Source organism: Sturnus vulgaris, chromosome 1 (assembly GCF_052056855.1).
Source record: "Sturnus vulgaris isolate bStuVul1 chromosome 1, bStuVul1.hap1, whole genome shotgun sequence".
In the NCBI taxonomy this organism is placed as follows: Eukaryota; Metazoa; Chordata; class Aves; order Passeriformes; family Sturnidae; genus Sturnus; species Sturnus vulgaris.
Genome location: NC_142243.1, coordinates 55935609 through 55954718, shown reverse-complemented (window position 1 = coordinate 55954718; position 19110 = coordinate 55935609). Strand labels below are relative to the sequence as shown.

General features: G+C 34.7%; 1 protein-coding gene across 3 annotated transcripts in view; it reads left to right on the top strand.

Moving 5' to 3' along the window:
- Positions 1-19110, top strand: part of CNTNAP2 (contactin associated protein 2) — a 1082030-nt gene that overhangs the window by 748798 nt on the left and 314122 nt on the right. For all 3 annotated transcript variants that reach the window (XM_088167403.1, XM_088167401.1, XM_088167409.1), the window contains one exon: positions 4183-4383. In XM_088167403.1, coding sequence (XP_088023529.1) covers positions 4183-4383 — 201 coding nt within the window. The remainder of the gene's footprint in view (positions 1-4182; positions 4384-19110) is intronic.

Below are 19110 nucleotides of genomic sequence, written 5' to 3'. Positions count from 1 at the left end.
ATTAGCTGGTGCTGATACTCTGTCCTCCCCCGGGAAAGCTAGAATCAGCCTAGTAAATCCAGTTAGGAGCTCATATCCTTCCATGTGTGGGGGAAGTGTATTTTGATAGTGCATAAGTCATACACACATCTGTGCCTGCCAAATTGTCTCTAAACACTTGAGGTCGGCAATAGCCATATGTCCAGTGTTCTTCAAATAACTAGTCATGTATTAGGGGAATATTCATTCCAGTATTGTGGTGACAGTATTTGCCAGGAACATATATCAAATTACTGTTGAGTAGGACAGATTTTTTCACTTCTGTGTACCTCAAATGGGACTTCTGTACACTACTGAGAGAAAATCAGGATATATTAGCTATGAATACCATATCCTGTTCTCAGCTATATGGGGAAAATGCCATAAATGGTGAGGATACAGGTATTTGAGATAGTGTGAACTATCTGCATTACCTTTTCTCTAATGGAAGGTGACTGCAAGCAGGGTACTGATTCCATCTCTCTTAAGAATGATCTCAAGAAATTAGGAGTTTCTGAGAAATTGAAAACATAAGTGAAGATACTGGACTTATCTTCAAGTTATAAATGCCTAGCTGATTTCCATGGGAAGTATAAAGACATCAACAATTTTTTAAGACTAAAAGGCAAAAAGCAGTTTGTAATCAGAACTCAGAAGATAAGGTTGAGATTTCTGCCTGGCATCTCCTTTGGGTCTTTCCAGAGATCTTGAAGCCAGCCCCACATATATATAGCTATATGTATTCAGGAGTCTGGTGGAGAAGGGAGATGGATTTTTGTCTGTGACCACATTACCCTGTAAATGTGTTTTCCCAGCCCAGGAAAGGCCCTACCATTCCATACAGTTTTGGTCCTTGTGTCATGGCAGTGCATTTACAGTTAAATCAGGAAAATATGTGAAGAGCATGAAATCCTTACCCAGAGAAGGAGCTTCCTTCCTGAAAACAAGCCGCAACTTTTGCTCCACACTCTCTGTGCCTGACCTGCAGGCACAGACCCTTCAGCTTCTAGAGTTTGGACAAGACAGATTGCTGAATATGTTCATGGATCATTTGAGCCAGGCTATCAAAAAATTAGTTGCACATGAAATAAGACCTAAGTTTGTTTTCAGTATCTGACCAGGTATATCCTAATCAGTCTTCCATGATCTTTTAGACGACAAGAACAGATTGAGTTGCTTTGCTATAAAAGATTATTGACTTTATGCACATATATATGTATATTGATAAAAAACTCTATTACAAGGTGCAGTAAGTGCTTAAATATTATGATGCCTATAACTATTATGTAGTACTTGTATTTTGACAGAAAGGTCCTGAATTTGTTCAGTGCATGCATTTGACTGGCAGGAGTATGTTTCTATCATCTTTAGTACAGTGTGCCACAGTAAAGTTTGAACTTCCTGACTTGGAGGGGAAGTGACTGTATATTGTCTAGAATCTGTTATCCATAAGAAAAGTCCTTTTCAAACATAGTGCCTAACACAATTCCTATTTCTAGTCACATTCATGTACCTTCTTAGTGGCTAGTCTAGGAGTCTTTGCTGGATCAAAAATTCAATATGAGGCTCTGACTATCCTAGTACATTCCTTACGGACACTTTTCTGTTCTTACACGTACAGTGTTCTCTGCCGAAAATTAGAGGTTTCTGTCAGTGAATGTATAAACTATCTTAATCCTTTCTTGAAAATTAATCTGCAGTAAAACTCCATCCCAGGCTCTTAACAAAACTAGATTATATTCTCTATATAATTTGACAGGTGACAATTATAAATTTTTATTGGTACTTGGGAATGGAATTCCTGTCTCCTGATTTTTTAAATTTCTTTTTCTCAATCCAAGAATATTGCTGTGTTTTATAGAGAGTTTTGGACTAAGGCTATGAATATCAAAATAATAACCATCTTGCATCATCTGCTGAATTTCATCTCATTTGGCTAGTGATGTGTACAACCTGTGGAGGATTTTTCTGCTTTGCTTATGAACATTTGATTAGAAAGACTTAATACCATATCAGTTGCAAACACATGGGTCCACATGATTCCATATAATTCAAAATAGCCTGGCACTACGCAGTAAAAATTAAGACTGGAAAATAAGGCAGAGTACAGAATCCTGGAGATAAGGATAATCATAATGTGGAGAGCTATCTTTACTCTGGGTCGCACCAAAACTCATCAGTGTATGGGAGCACATTCCTGTGAACTTGGTGAAGAAGTACTGAAACACTTTTGAGTATGTGTCAGTTTAGCAAAGCGTTTCTATGCAGTTAAAATACTGAAGTGCAGACCACAAGTTTTAGAATGACTGAGATTTGCATTAACAGGCAAGAGATTTACATCGAGGAATTGAAAACATACTGCAATGGACTACATTTTATGGGGTTTATTGCTGAAAGGCACATCTGTCAGGTGAATTAGTATACTCAGAAAATGCCAGGTGATCTCCCTGGAGAGTCAGTTTTTGTGATAAATGCAGCAAAGTTAGCAGCATGGTGTTTTTTGTTTCTGCATCTCTGAAGGACGACAGTGGTCAGTGGTGTTGCTTGACAGACCACCTGGAGCAAAGGCCTGACTCATTTGGGAAACTGGGCTTTTGTACAAGCCATTTTAACACACCAGAGTAGATTCTTAGTGATGTTTTTAAGGTTCTGCATTTTAATTCAAGACAGATTTCTTTGACTTTGCCCTCAGCAGCAAAAATATGTAAGGCAGAAAAATTAAAAGAGAAGCAGAAAAGCAACTTAAAATGTGAAAGAATCTTACATGACAAACATTATTGACAATATCTGATGCACTTCTTTTGTGGTGATATGTTTCAGGTTAATGTATAGGGAAAAGAGAATTTTCTGTGGTTTATTCACTTGATAATTGACTTATTTCAGTCCTTGTCTATGTGAGATGCAGTACATATAGTAGTATAGTATAGTGCATAGTAGTACATGTCAGCAGAGATAATGGATTTTTAGAGTGGTATCTAGTCAACCTAAATTTTAAAATTCTTCACACCTAAGTGATAGAATAACATTCTTACAGGAAGACAGTATCAATAATATTGACTGCATCTTCATAGTTTTCATTCCAAAGTCCTATATTACTGAGATAATATTTTTTTTCTTTTTGGTTCAGTGGAATGTCCCTCTAAGAAAAATAAATGGTTGGTTTATAACAGCAAAGTTTCTGTGCCTTATCTTTTTTTCCCTTCTAAAGTATCTTCCAACTTCAACAAATCTTGCTATAAAAGGAGTGTAGAATGCATTGTTTCATTATTATAACACCTCATCTTAAGTCTTCTCTGGTAACTATTGACAAATGGTTCACAGTAACATTTCTAGTGACTTGCTGTTCAATAGTTCAAAGAACTATAATGCATATAGACATTGTTCTGGGCTGGATATAACACACTTTTTGCATGACCCTGCAAAAAAAGTTTGTTATAGTTTTTGAGATTTGGCAAATATTGCTGTATTTCTTATAAAAATTTTTGAAGTTGTCTTTCCTCATTCTTTGTACCTTTTCACAACTAAACAGAAGATTTCATACTTCCATTCTACTTCAATTAGTTTCTATGGTGCTATCTATACCATAAGCAGAATCAGTAAAGTAATATGGTGTTGCTCTTTTAAAATATTTAAATCTCACTAACCAGTAATTTTGTTTTATCCTAGAACACATCCTGGGTAAAAAAATGTGGAAACATTTTCAGTATTAATTGCTAAATTATGTAATCACATGAGATTCTGGTGCATCCTTGTGGTTACTTTACTACTACCTTGCTAAAGCAGTATTGCTCTCCAGCTCACAGTAATTTACCATGCATAATGAATGTCCTTCACATAAAGACTGAATCTTTAGGGCATCAGGCTTCTGTCTTTCTGATCAGACTTGAACCTTATTAGTTCCATATGTAACTGTAGGCATCAATTGTTTAAGGAGACTTCTCACATGGTATATTTGGTATCTTTTCATAAAGGTGATCAGAATTTCTTCCCTTCATCAGTTCATTGATGACCTTTCATGTGTCGTGCCCTCCTTCCCCACTACTACCTCAACAAATAGCTTGCAGAACACTTTTATCTTTGCTAAAGACCTAAATTTATTTTAATTCAGTTCCACTGTCTGTCTTTTACCAGTTCTTGTCTTGCCTTTCTTGCCCTCTCTTTCAGAGGATAAAGTATGGACAACTGTGTACCATGATCTGCAAATGCAGACTTCTGTGGGAGGCAACAGCCTGGAGAAGTTATCTGTGCTGCAGCTCAACTACAGTGCAACAATGGACCAGATTTCTGCCATTACCAGTAGTGCTGAATACTGTGAGCAGTTTATCTCCTATTCTTGCAAGATGTCCCGGCTGCTGAATACACCAGGTAGGCTGAGAATGGGAAATCCATTAAATACGGTTTTAAAGAGCTTTATCTCCACAATTTAATAGGTACTGCTGTTAGAGAAGTCCATTTATTGAACATACTTCTTTGTTCTCCTTTGTTAAAGTCGACAAAGAGGGTGAAAATACAGAAGACATTATTTTCTTAGGAAAATTTGCCTGTTTGCTCGCTACGAAAATGATTGGATTGCACCAAGTGTTTGTGTGTTCTCTCTGATCTGTTGCTCCTTAAAGCAGGTGGCACTTGGTAAACACAGTAGCTTTTAAAGTTTAATCAATAGAGGCATTGAAAAATTGCTTTGAACTTCATCCTGTTTTTCATATGCTGCAGTCAGCAAGGGCACTGGTTGAATGAAGGTTAGAATTTTTCCACTAACAGTTTTGAAACAGTTCTTCAATGCAAAGCATTTGTGGGTAATCAGATGCCTTATACATTGTAGAGAATGGCATGGTCAGTAATGCAATTGTGGAAGAAATTATATGATATTACCTACAAGTAGATTAAGTAGATTAAGATTCTTCTTTTGCTGTGTAGTTTTACGCAGCAGGAAGAGGAAGAGACCCTTTCTGTATGTGCTCCTCAACAAATGTTGCCTGTAACCAATAAAGACAAAATTAGTTCAGAATTAGCATACAAAGGAATTGTATCTTAAAAGCTCTATTAATATGCAGCAAGTACTTTATATATGTGCTAACTGTGTATGATAGATTTTGATGTTAAATAAATCTTAATTGTACTTAGGGAAGACTGGTTTATAAGTGGAAACATATAACACATTTTCATGATAGTGAACTGAGTTCATTGGAAGCAATTCAAATGCATTTCAGATTAATTTAATGGCTGCATGCTTACAGTGTTATACTTTAGGTTGCTTTCCCTCATCATTTTTTTTTGTATATTTTCTTACGGTGCTATAGATAAGTATTTATTTGGAATGCATGTGTATCTTATTCCTATTTCCATAAGCATTCCATTAGTTAATAGACAGTGTAATGCTTGTTACTCTTCTCCATCCTCCCTGCTGCTTTTTAACTATTTCTAATGCACGGTTTGTCTCTGTTGCTGTTATTTTGCTTAATTTAGCGTAGCACAGACACTCTCCAATGTGGAAAATTATTTGTTCCTTCTTGAGCCTTAATGTATAGGATCCTGAATCATGTTCATAGCTAGAAGTGTTCTAATTAGATTCTGCTGATGGATACAAGCTCCCTACTTGCGTGTGCTTCAGAAAAGTTCTATATGAATGTAGCTTTGGCAGGTCTTTAGAAGGCAAATTTATTTGGTAATAGAGCTGGAGACATTGTGCTTAGAAAGCTCATAGTTTGCACAGAGTGCAGTGTTAGATTCTACTTCCTCATATGTATAAGACTATTATTTCAGGACCAATTTGTACTTGTTAATATATGTTTATATTGTAATAAAATAACATACAATGTAACTTCAGGTGTTTACCCTAGCTTCTGGATTTAAAGGACAATTAAGCAGCACACAAAATAATAACTTGATGATTTTTTTTTCTTTTAAGAAACAAGCAGTTCCTAATACTTACATTTTTTAAGGTTCTTAGAAAATTTTGAGCATACTTTGCAGGTATCTCCTTCTTCATGTTTTCACCTTTTATATGGAAAAATAATTTCTCTTAGAAATTCCTTATAATCCATTTTTTTTGGCCTGGAAAGTGAGTTTCAACAGATGTTCTACAATGTGGGTTTGGCTTTTTTTCCTTTTAAGTGGGAGAAAGAAGCAACAAAGATTATTTTTACCTAGACAGTAACAAAAAATCACACTGCAGTGTTTGCATAACACCTGTAATGGTTTGTACACATGGAACCACATTTATTTGTGTCTTAGTGGGAAAGAGGCCAGTACATTTTCTTTCTATGTGTTCTTGGCTTCAGTGTATGATTTCTAAACCAAGGAACTAATTTTTCATACCTTTCTCTGTTTTGGAGGATTGCCATATTTGCTGAATACATTATGACACCCTATTCATCTCACAGTACAGCTCGAAGTACTCATGTGGTATCTTCCACCACTGAGCTTTGTATATAAATCATTGCAGTATGATTCCCACACAAAGAAATTTCAAAAAATAAAAAAATAGATTTTGTATTCCTCAGGAAGTGAGAACCTGGTGGTATTGCAACCAATAGTAAAACCTCTATTAGCATCATGGGATCAGGATAGCATTTGTTGGCTTGACCTTAGGTGCTTTTCTAGGCTGGGACTTTTACACATACACATTTCAGATGTTTAAATAACTATTTAGGATAGAAAGGTCCTTTTGTTTTAAAGTGCATCAAAGAGAACTGAGAAAACGGAGAAGATAGTTAAGCAATTCAACTTTCTCACTTTTTGTCTCTTGGGAATCCTGTCACTTTACAATGTGGTTCCTTCTGAGGGAGAAATTGCTCAGTAAGCATATTTAAACAAATCAGGACTCAAGCTGTTTATTGATCTATTAATGACAGGTAATTATTAGCTGTAAGTGGACTACAGCTTTTGCTGCTTATTGTTGTGATGTTTCCTGACAAGGTAGAGATATGTACAATTCTACTGATTCTGCTGCTAATAATAGCTTAAATAGCATTTTTAGTATGAAACAGAAAATACATAAAAATTCTGTGTTTGAGGAAAGCCTTCATATTAATAAGCCTCTTTTTTTGGTTTTGGGGCTTTTTTTTTGGCTGCAGGCACAGCACTCAAAGAATTCTCATTGTCAGTACTCAATTTGAATTCTCATGTGAATTCAGAGGTATATATGAGAATTAGTCTGTACAGAATAAGAATTCTCATGCTTTGTTATGAGTATATTAGTTTTTTATGGCTTTAAGACTTTATTGCTTCATGTCCAAGTCTTTTTTTATGTCTTTTTTTTTCCTAATAATGAGCTTTCATCTGAGCAGAACAACGTGTACATCTTAGCAAACAGTTTAAAATCATTGCTGACAAAAGGGATTGGGAGTGATTTTACAGGTAATAATGCTACTGCCTTTCTACTTAGTGTGAGGGAAGATAGTAATAAGAAGTTCCATGTAAATGAAGTCATGAGTGACTTCTGAAAACATACCTAGGGATCTCATAAAGCTATAGGATAATTTAGGTTTGAAGGTACTGCAGAAGGTCATCTGGTTCAACTTTCTACTCCAAGATGAATGAACAGTCCTTGTCTAGTAATCAGCAAAGGCTATCCGAAATTCAGTTTTCTGTTTTTACTGTTTTGGCTTTGGGGTTTTTAAAGTTTGTTTTGAACTTGCAGCCCCATATATTATAAGTTATGTTCAAACCTAGGGGTCTGTTTCAAAACCTCACTAAAGATTATCCAAAAAACAAAATTAGTCAAGATAGCTTGGTGACTTTCTTAAGAAAGTGCAAAACCAGACACCTCTGCTGATAATATCCTATAATATACTATGTTATCACAAGAAACAGTAAAATTATAGGTACACCATAAATTTCTGAGGAAACTGTTTTCAAGCAGGGATTCTGCAGTTGCTCCTGACTTTGGTACAGATTTGGTCTGACTGTAGCAGGTTTTGTTGTTGTTTTTTATCAGCATGAGATTGATCCTTCTTATTGACTATTTAGATACTTTTTTTAGAATAGTAATTCCTTTGTGAGTATGCAGTTATCATCATGATAGAAGCTTAATCTTGACAATTCAAGTAACTGTGGCAGTTAATAAATGAATGAAATAGTAAGTCCATGGATCATAATTGCAACCTAATAACAATTTAAATATATGTGAATTTAAAAAGGAAAGTGCAGGTTTTTGGTTTTTTTTTTTTTCTCTTTTTCAGTTACATTTCTCATATCCTCTTTTCTGCTTGTTCCCTTGGAAACATCCATTTTTAGAGGATAATAATATTTTAGTACTCAGGACATGCAGAAAGCTGTCTGTTTTCAGGGTTCTTGATGCCCATATACTTTCCAGTTGATATGAGAGGTGATAGGACATTTCCCTTTTTTGCAAACAGGAGCTTGGAGATGGAAGAAAGTCCTTTTGTGCATGCTAGTTAATGAGGGAGAAAGAGGCAGTGTGATATATATAGTACCCATTTTCTCTTATAAAAAGAAGCTTCCCTTCTTTGCTGTAAGAAACAAAATTATACAGAGAACAGTGATACAATATACTCATAGAATGTAAAATGTTAGTTAATAAAATTGCACATCTTCATCCACTCTTTTCATGAGCCTTCCTGATGGTACCCACTTGTGACTTTCTTGGTATGAAATTTTCCATGCACCACTGATCTTTGCCTAGGAAAAGGGGAGGGAACAGCATGCTGGTTCTACCATTCTTCCTCTTACCCTGGAAATTAAACCCTGAAGGGAAAAGGGCTGCTGCATTCACAGTTATCTGTCATTTCCCAGAGCTATAGGAACAAATAATCAGAGAGTGGGAGCTAAAAGCATAGATACAGAGAACAGAGCAAGATCTCTTGGTGTTTTGTTCCAATTTTTATTCCTATTCACTGTGCCTGCAGGCAGCTTATGAAAAACATGGAGCAGTTACTGCAGTACATGAATTAGTGTTTTACGCCCTGTTTGTCTCTGGAGGAAATGAGACAACAGCTTCATGAACTTAGGAGCTAAACAGGTGAAATGGAAAACTTAATTTGATGTTTGGTTGTTTCAGTTACAATAAAGCAATCATAATACCAGTAGGAAGTAAGATTTATGCATAGACTGAGATAAAAGCAAAGTTTAAAATTGCAATATGCTATTTTTCCTCAGTAGCCATCCAAATAAGAGCTTAATGAACATATGAACTTTGCCATCACTACGTGATAACTGATCTAGGGTGCTAGTTGCAGATATAATTCCTGCTTAACAAGAGTTTTGAAAAAGTCTGAGGGAGGAATGGGACTGCTGCAGTACTACAGTGATGAATGGAAGTCTCCCTAAAACTTGCTCAGGGTTCATCATTCTGTTTTCAGTCTTCTTCCAGAAAACATGCCCCTAAGCTGTCATGTACCTTGTCCAGGCTTAGTAGTATTGATTGGTCCCTTCTTCTCAATATTCTAGAAAAGCTGATTTCAACTTCTAGTGATTTTTAAAGCACAAGGATAGCAGGAGTAACAATCTTGCTCCCCTCTGATCTACATGCTCTTGTCCTAGAAGTGGAAAACATTAGTTTTTAGTGATTTCTTTTTCCTTTAGTCATCATTATGTTGCCATAAACCAGAAATATACTAACAAAATAATTCCTATGCTAAATGTTTCTTATTAAATACACATCAGTCCTCTTAGGTAAATGGTAGACAGATAAATTATTATCTTGAGGTCATTTTTTTCCAGACAGTTGTTAATACACCCTTCTCTCATCTCTGTTTTGCTCTGCCCCTTTGCTTGTCTCTTACCAATTTCTCTCTCTTTTTTTTTATACTGCAATCACTGAGTCTCCTAATTTTACTCAATCTGCTTCGTTCTTTTAGCTGGTAAACTATTTCTGCTAATTTTCCAAGTTTACATTGCTATTGTGTAGGAATTAGATTTAATCCAGTATCACTAAAGTAAAAAAGGGTACATGTTGCTTTGGTATTTGTTAGAAATAGTAGTAGCTGATAAGAGCCTTGTGAATATTAGAACTCCTCTATGGAAATTGTAACTACAGTGCAGTGAACTCTGGGGGTTTTTACTATGCCATGAAAAGTTATGCATAATAGTTTTAACTTTGCAATTCTAGCAGAGTATTCCAAACCCATTGTTTCTCATATCCTCTCTCTATGTGAATGTGATCTACCTATTATGGGAAAAGATTCATTATTTTTATTTCTTAAAATAAAGTTAGAGGAAGTCAATAATTTCCTCACTGCTTTTATTGTATCATGTTTTATAAAATTTGTTTAAAACCATTCCTGGTTAATATTTTCACAGAAATAATCAGAGACATTGCTTCTTCACAAACCCAGGTTGTTCTGGGGAAAAGTTATCTCTCCTGGTGAATGACCAAAACACATCAGTTTATTAATTTCTCAGACAAAATGGATCTGGGTGGTGTATTATTGTGTGTCTTGTCAAGAATTTCTCCTCACCCATATCCTAAATTCATTTGCATTACCCTGAATATATTTTTCCTATGCAAATATGCAGTAAAAATATCTAGTGTTTCTTTCTTCACTCCCATTCCTGAGATGAATATGTTAGAAAGAACTGTATGAATAATCCAGCTATACATACACCGTTAAAATGGCATGTTTCATAAAACAGAGCTCCATTCCCTATTACGGTCCTCTCTTCATCTTTTCTTCATTAATTGCCTGCCCTGTTTTCATGGATGAGGTAGCACTGTTTGATTTCTTGAGGCTGGGGCTTTTGCCCTTCATCTGAAGATTAGAGTTAGGCTTTCCTACATTTCACCCTGACAGCCTGGGGTATTGAACTATAACTTGTGTATTTGGAAAGATTTCTACCCTCTTTAAACAGTCATCAGTTAATGTCTGTAACTGTTTTGTAAGAGCTGTTTTTTGTCATTAGTAATATTGTCAGATCCCACCCCTCACTAGGCTTTTCCTAGTGAGTTCAGGTAAACCTCTGAAACACAGCAGAATGCATAGAAACAGAATATGGAGCATGGGTATGGTGTGATTATTATATGTGTGATTATTTGAGGTATGAACTGCCCCAGATACATCTTATTCCAGGAGTATGTTGGAGTATTTTTTTTTACTGTACTTTTTATGCATTCATGCTAAATGTTATTTATCAAATCAGTCTATTAAAATGTTTTTCTGGATTATGTCTGAAACAGACTACCTGAAATACCCTTTTCACCTTGTGAATAATTCCACATGCATTTTCTCTACTTTTCCATGTTTCTTTGTAATGTACATTTTTTCCATGAATCACCTCCAATGGCTTCATATCCTGCATATATTTCTGAATGATTAAACAATGCCAACATTGCCTGAGTGTATATGAGGACAGCATTAGAGTTTACTAAAGCTTAAAGGGAGTATGAGAATAGTACAGCCTATTGTAAAATCGGGTTCACTCAGCGTCATTGCCGCTATAATCTGGGGGAGGAAAGTTCATTGTCCTCTTAAATTTTGTGCCTGTATGTGCCTGTTGTACACGCCATAGGTACCTGCAGATTTCTTTGTGGAGATCTATATCCATATAGGTGTTTATATAAAAGGAGATGACCCTTTACTGAATTTACGCTTTACTGAAAAGACATACGCACAATAAATTCTGTTTTCACGAAATTTGTGTTGCCAGCAAAAATTATTCATGATCACTTCCTAATATTCTTAGAATAAGTGGGAAAGATACTTCATTTGATTTATAGGATTTATTGATTTAAAAATCAATAACTATATTTTTTTCTGAAAAACTGGATCTGCAGATTTAAAAAAAAATATGAAAGGCTGCTTATCATTTCTACTGGTGGAAATTAAATTTTGAATCTGAGCATTTGCTGTCCAGAGTGATGATAAAGATAGAGCTGCTAACAAGATGCAAAAGACTGAAATGCAGTCCAACTTTTCAGAAGCAGCAGCTAAAGATTTGGAAGCAGCTACCAATTTAGCTGATGAGCTATAATCAGTTTCAGAAAGAAGCAGCAAATTAGTGCATGCTGCTGTCTCAGTTACTATAGAAAGGACTATTTCACTTATTTCCACTGGAAGTGTACACTGCTTCAGAATGTTTTGATAGTCAACATGGACTCTGTAAAGCAAATATATATTCCACAGCTAATAGTGGGGCATCACCTGCAGACTTTTAAGATGCTGTGCATTGACACAACAGCAGCAATGATGCTTTGTTTAAACTGTCTAATTAGATACATGTTACTTAGAGGATAGATCTTAATTCATGAATTCAATATATATTTAAGATCTGTCAAGATATTTTTAAAATTATCTATCTCTTCCATAGATTCATAGCTATAATGAATGTATTGTATCAAGATTAAATTGTATTCACAAAAAATATTTGTATTTTGCGACATTATGTATCATTTAAGGAAATCTTTTCTCCCATCACCTTAAGAATAAGTAATCTGCTTTTTGCTAGCATTGGTCCATCTCAAAATTTCTTTTAACATTTTCTTCTCTTTTCACTATTCATTCCTCTTTGATGTCTCTCTGTCTCTATGTCTGATATTTGTAACATAATCTGACTTCATATACACTTTTGTAAAATCTTAACAGTATTTACAGTGGTGCTACTGTTGAATGACACAGGAGTAAGAGATCAAAGCTTTCCTTCTTTTTAATCATCTGTCCCCTATGGCATAGACTGTGTTTTTGTCATTTTGGGTTTTTTCGCAAAACACTGTGTCAAGTAGCAAGAAATCTTGGAAGAGATGCTGAACCAATTTCTTTTGTGGAAACCCTGAAATTGCAAAAAGGACCAAAAAAAATTGTCAGACTTATAATCCATCTGTGAGGATGCTCTGTGCCATTATGCCAATTTTTCAGCCACAGATCTAAAAATAACAAAATCCCCAAATGTTAGGGATTTTTGGTTTGTTTGGATTTGGTTTTGTTTGTTTAAAATTTTTTGTGCAAAGTGTCTTGGAATGCAGCAGTACTGAGAAACTGAGAGGATTGCTGACCACAACTTAGTGCTCAATGCAAATCAACTTTTACCATGCTGAGCAAAGAGGAAACTACTCTCACTAAAACAAAACATCTTGACCCATGCTCTGATTAATACCAGACCTTGATTTTTGGCCTGATGGCAAATTCTGTTGTCCACAATCATCCAGTACAAGAAATCTGTAACACCAGCAAGATTTTGTGAGTGTAGAAATAGTAAAGAAAGGATAATGAATGGTAACTGAAAGTTTGCCAAATGTCTTTCCTCTGGTAAAAGTAAGGCTTTACCCACAGAACTTCTTCCTAACATTCACTTGGCTCATTTTCAAAGTGAAGCAACTGAGTATACCCTTATATTTCAATGAAAAGCACATAGGTAACTGAGCCTATTTGCATGCGGTATCCCGATGTCAGTGTCTACTTTTCTTGGTACTCACATGCAGATTTTTCATAGTACAGTAGGATCTGGACTAAAGAAAAGTTATCCAGTTGCCCATTATATCAAATCGCTTCGCATCCTCTGTAAGCTGTGTTTTGTATCCTGTATGGATTCCAGTGAGCACAAGAAAAATAATCAGCAGTTCTAATGTTTATAATATTACTATTGCCAAGATTTAACTTTATTCAAGGTAGTGCAACCTCATGAACAAATGCTCAGAGAAAGAGAAAAAAGGTTCGATAGTTTTTCGTCATGTTATCTTCAGTATTCCTTTTATTATATACCTGTTCATCAAGAATTCACTGTCCATCCATATTTTAAGAACAAACACACAAAACATTTCCTCTCAATTCAGTGTGTTAAAGGATCATTTTTCTCTGTCTCTCAAACTTTGTAATCTTTGCTAGGAGTTATGACTGAGGGATGATAATAGAATAGCCTCTCATCTTTGTCAATGACCGAAAATAGTAATGCTTTCTTGCTAACAAAATCATGAATAAATAAGTTGAGCAGGGTCAAAACAAATTTTAAAATTATTTCTCTCCTACTTCAGTATATTCTTAGAGATTTCTCTCAGATTAATTGTGCTGCAACACTAATGAAACATGGACCTTACTGAAATCCTATCTCCTGTATTAAAACTGATTATTATCAACAATTCGCTAGACTAGGATGGTGACCATCTTCTTGCTGCTATTTTTTTCCTAATGTCTCCGTATTTCATCAGTAAAGTTGGTGGCATCTTCAAGTTGTCATTTTTCATCCTTATAAGTCTCCCTTCTCTCTTGTTAAATTTTAAAAGTGTTTTGATTAATAAAATAATTTTCTTTCAAATAAAAGGAATTCTCAAATATCAGGCATATGCCACTAGGTTTGATCTGTCTGTGAACTCAGGGAGAATAACACTGCAAGGAACATTTGCATTGCTTCTCAGAGCCTTGTTCTCCAAACACAGCCTGGATATGCCCTGAGTAACCTGAACACCCTGTTTCCTGCCTGTCTGGATATCCTTCCAAGGCAAATGGGTGGGCACTGGTAGGCAGGCAGGCATAACAGTTATTACAGATTCTCTAATGGGAATTAAAGAAGGACCAAAGTGGCAAAGCACTCCAGAGAGTACCCTTCCTTTGCAGTCAGGGCTCCTGGGACTTGCATGCCCTGAAGTGAGTCCTGGGGCAGGACACAAGGAGCTCCTAGCTCTATTCAGCTCTGCTGGAGTGTAATACAAGCACTCTCTAAAGCCACAGAAGATTTCTTTGCATTGTGCAGCAGGTTTGGCACATAAAAAATGGCATATATGAGTATATTCTCTCTCTCATATGTACAAGGCTTGGCATGATTCTTGGAGGAAGAATATATTTCACTCTGCAGAAGCTTGTGTTAAATCACTTGCAATCCTGAAAACTGAAGGAATAGCATGTTTGCAAGTCATGGAACATCTTGAGAGTGTATTCCTGGTATAATCATTTATCTAAGACAGCAAGTAATAGCTTGCTTAGATATGTATCGAGCAAAATCTGTAATTAATAAGACGTTTCATGAATAAAGTTGAATGGGAGTTACAGCAAGCAACTTTTTCTGTTTTCTCTCTCTCTCTCTGGCTTTGAAATAATCCATTTTTGGGGATTATTCATTTTTTAATGAGAAACTTTAGAAATGGTAATGACTAGGATTACTGCAATTCAAGAAAAAGTAGGGCTCTGTTCTGTTGTGTATTTTCTTATACAAAAATAATGTGATAAAATTTTGAAAAAAATGTATCAAACGTGGTATTGCCAATGATTGCCAGAGGGGTTACCTAAACCTGCATACGTCTGTGCATGAGGCTACAGAAATATACAATAATTGGCCAGAGTCTATAATTAAGAGTTTCATAATAAATTCCAAATGGGACTCTTCCAATAGTCCTCCCATATTAATGAAGAAACTTGTAATAGCTGTAATTATCTATAATAAAAAAAATCACCTACAACAAAAAGAAGTCAAATTTAAATGCAGATTACAATCCTCAACACACCACGAATTGCTGTTTATTTCTGATTATTTAATTTTAATGAAATATAGATATTTACACAAATAGATAATTTTAAAATTGAAGGGAAATGATTTTTCTGTTGCCATATTGTGTGATGTTCTTTCTATAAACTTAACTTAATAAATTATTTCAGGTTTTATCCCTCATAGCTCAGTACTCTATTTTACTCACACAGTTTACTATTATTAGGATTTTCAAACAGTTTAAGATGCTATATCTTTTATATATCCATTTTGGTAAAACTTTATTTCTAATATTTCTAAGAGTTTCAAAGTTTATTTCAAAGATTTCTAAGAGTTATCACTGCTTCTAAACAGGCATATCAGAAGGTCAGGAATATTCAAAATATTCACAATATACAGTCTAAATTTTCAACTCTAGATGAGCATTTTAATAGTAACTCTGTAAAGAAAAAAGTAAAAACTATATTAATGTATAGCTTCAATACTAAGGAAAACAATTGCTTTGTTTGTAAAATTATTTATAATTTTTCCCATTTTTAATTTTCCTGCCTTTTTTGCCTTCATTATCTTTTGCACCCTTTCTTTCATGTTTGGATTCCTTTTTTCTTCTTCTCATTCCTGCTTTATAACTGAATCATTCTTATTGATAAGTGTAGAAGGCTTATTGCTTCCACTGTTAATTTTTTCAACCTATAAAATTTTTTTCTAAAATGTTGGTTCTTTCTGTTTGTCTATGTTATTCTCCTTCAAATCATGTCAGACTCTTTTGGAGAAGATGGGCAAGGGTTTAAATGATATTGGGGGCAGTGAAAGAGGAGTTTAGTAGGTGGAGATATAGGAATTATATATCAGCAGTACTCTAGAGAGATTAGGGAATTTGAAAGCTACTTGGGAAGAGGGTAACATAGTATAATTTTTAGGAGTTGGTGGAGAATTCAAATCACTGTGTATATAGTAGATTAAAGATTTCTGGAAGCCAGTGAAAATATTCTGAGGGAATCGTTGTTGACCTTAATTTCTTTGTTCTCAAATTGGAGTTAGTTTAATTGGAACTATTGAGTTAATACTAGCTTGGCTTGGGGAAATTAAGATAAGAGTGCCGGGGAAGGACTGTAGAAATTGTGGAGGTGGTTCAGAATAATAAAAATATGGAATATTAAAAATGGTTTGATAGCTTTATGCAGTTGGAAAAATTCAACAGTAGTTTAAAGTTCTAAGTTGAATAAAGTCACATTTAGTGTAACTTCCTTGAGGTCAGTAGGATAATGAAAATTAAATTTGCCACACAAGCTGTTTTCCGGTTTTGAATAACTTTAATGGGATTTTCTGTGTTTTAAAAATGAAGCCTTTTGAGAATGCAGAGGAAGTTGTAGGTCAAAAAATAATAAAATGGCTTTGAGTGTCTGGACATGTCCTGGACAGTGAGGCAAAAAACAGCTGCTGTTGCTTTCATTCAAAAACATTTTAGAACTAAGTGCTTTCCAGTTTCATACAAAATATCACAGGATTTCTACAGTACATTATATCCACATTTGCTTTGATGAACATAAAACTTTTAGAGATATGCTCTAATCTATAGTGACTTTGAAACTGAACTAGCGTCTTAAATAGCTTTCAACTCTTGAGTTTGGCTTTTGGCATGCACTAAAAATCTCTTCATAAGCTCCTGAGGTCAGTACACTTTTCACTCTCTGATATGAAATAATCTAAATAAAAGTTAAAAAGGAATCACAGTCCAAGAATTTACTTTCCTAGAGTCTCCCTAGAAGATTCAACCAAGTGCATCTGATCAATTTAAGCATTAACTCTAATTTAAATGCATGTTCCAATTCAAAACCTTTGACTGAAGAACATAAAGCAGGTGGAAGGTTTGCATCACAATTGCTCTTAATAATTGAAAACTAGCATTTATAGGAAATGTTGAAAATACTGAAATGTGGACCTCTGCAATCAGGTCTGACCATTTTGGATCCCACACAAAACAGTAGTGCTTCAAAATTGCTTTTACTGTGTAGCTGCTCAGCTACCAGGATAAAATTAATTGAAAGCCTCAGTCTACTCCATCCTGGTCATATGCTGAATGTAATATAATCATCACCTGGCACCTATCAAATGGCCAACAGTCTCCTACAACAGCTGATAGAGGGTTGTGTGAACAATTTATTTTTGATTGGCTGAGTGTTGGGTAGAATAAGAAAAACAGAACAAATATTTTTAGAAGTCTAGTTTCAAAAGATCAGCTTCTTCAGGTCAAGTTATTATACGTTAATCAATATAAATTAATAACTATATTATTGTTTTGAAAATATAAAACAATAATTCAGTTTATATGGGTTCTTTTTTTCCTTCAGTTATTTTTGGTCTAAACAGTGTGCTGAGTTTGACAGTGAAGTTTCTTTAGCTAAAAGCCATTTTTCATAATGGTAAGATACCAAAATTTATTTGTTCCAAGTTGCAGTGGTCAGACTTGTGCTAAGTGCATTTGCTTACTTTCTACTTGATTTGTATTTTTTTTTAAGATGGATAATATTAATCAGAATTATTTAAAAATCTAGCAATTTTTATTGTCATTTACTTTTATTAAGTTAATTGCCAGGGGAAATTACTACAGTTATATTTTATCATATGATTTATACAGGATATTTCTGACAATAAGGCATACTGAAGTGTACCATATTTTAGAGGAAAATAACTTCTTGTATAGTACAACCACAACCATGCTTATCCTGCAGTCATCTAGAAGTACTGCTGTCATTTGATAACATTCTGGCTTTTTACACTAGCAACAAAGTACAGATCTTGTTTATTTGATAATTAATTGTCTTTACATCAACTCTAATGGGAACTTGATTGACTTTTAAGGACCAGGGACTAAATTTTGCTCGCAACTTATTTTTCAAATTTGGAAATTATTTCATATCCTAGTGTATGTAACAGAGATAAGAGGAAATCTGTTATTTTACTTGCTCTGACGTTTGGTGGATCTAGAATATTTCTATAAACAAGAGATAATATATTTCAGTCTGGTCAGTACAATATCAAGCACATGATAGTCAAAATGATTCTTTCACATTACAGGTATTTCAGTATTTGTGTTACAGTGTTTTTCCTTCCAATTTATTTTATAGCATTTTTCTCATTTGTTGTTTGAATTTGCCACTGGCCCAGAACCACAGGTCAGTATACATTGCCTGGAAAATGATTTTTAAATAATATTAAATAAGGAGATTTACATCAGGAATGACTCTACACATAGCTAATTCTTCCATCCTGTCAGCTGCAAATAAGAACTGATATTAGGAAGGTTGCAATTTATGTTAATAATAGTGTGAAAAGCATTGGAATGATGTTCTTTATATGGGTTCATGCAAATGGTTGATTACTACTGAAATGTGCATTAACACAGAGCACATCCTCAGGTAATTTATGGGAATATTATAATATATGAAATACTAAATGAAGCGATGATCAGTGAGCAATATCATTGCCTCAGATCAGTACACACTGGCAGAATGGTGTTCATATTTTCTTTGCAAAAGGAAAAAGGCATGCTGTACAAAGAAAAAGAAACTGTGATACACATGATAGTGCTTAGAGATATAATTATGCTTTCCTTAAGCACTGCAGGTTTGGAGAATTATGTTTTTAAAGTGCATTAAAAATATCATTTAAGGGATTGAAACCAAGAGTAAAAAATATGATGGGGAAAAGTAAATATTCATG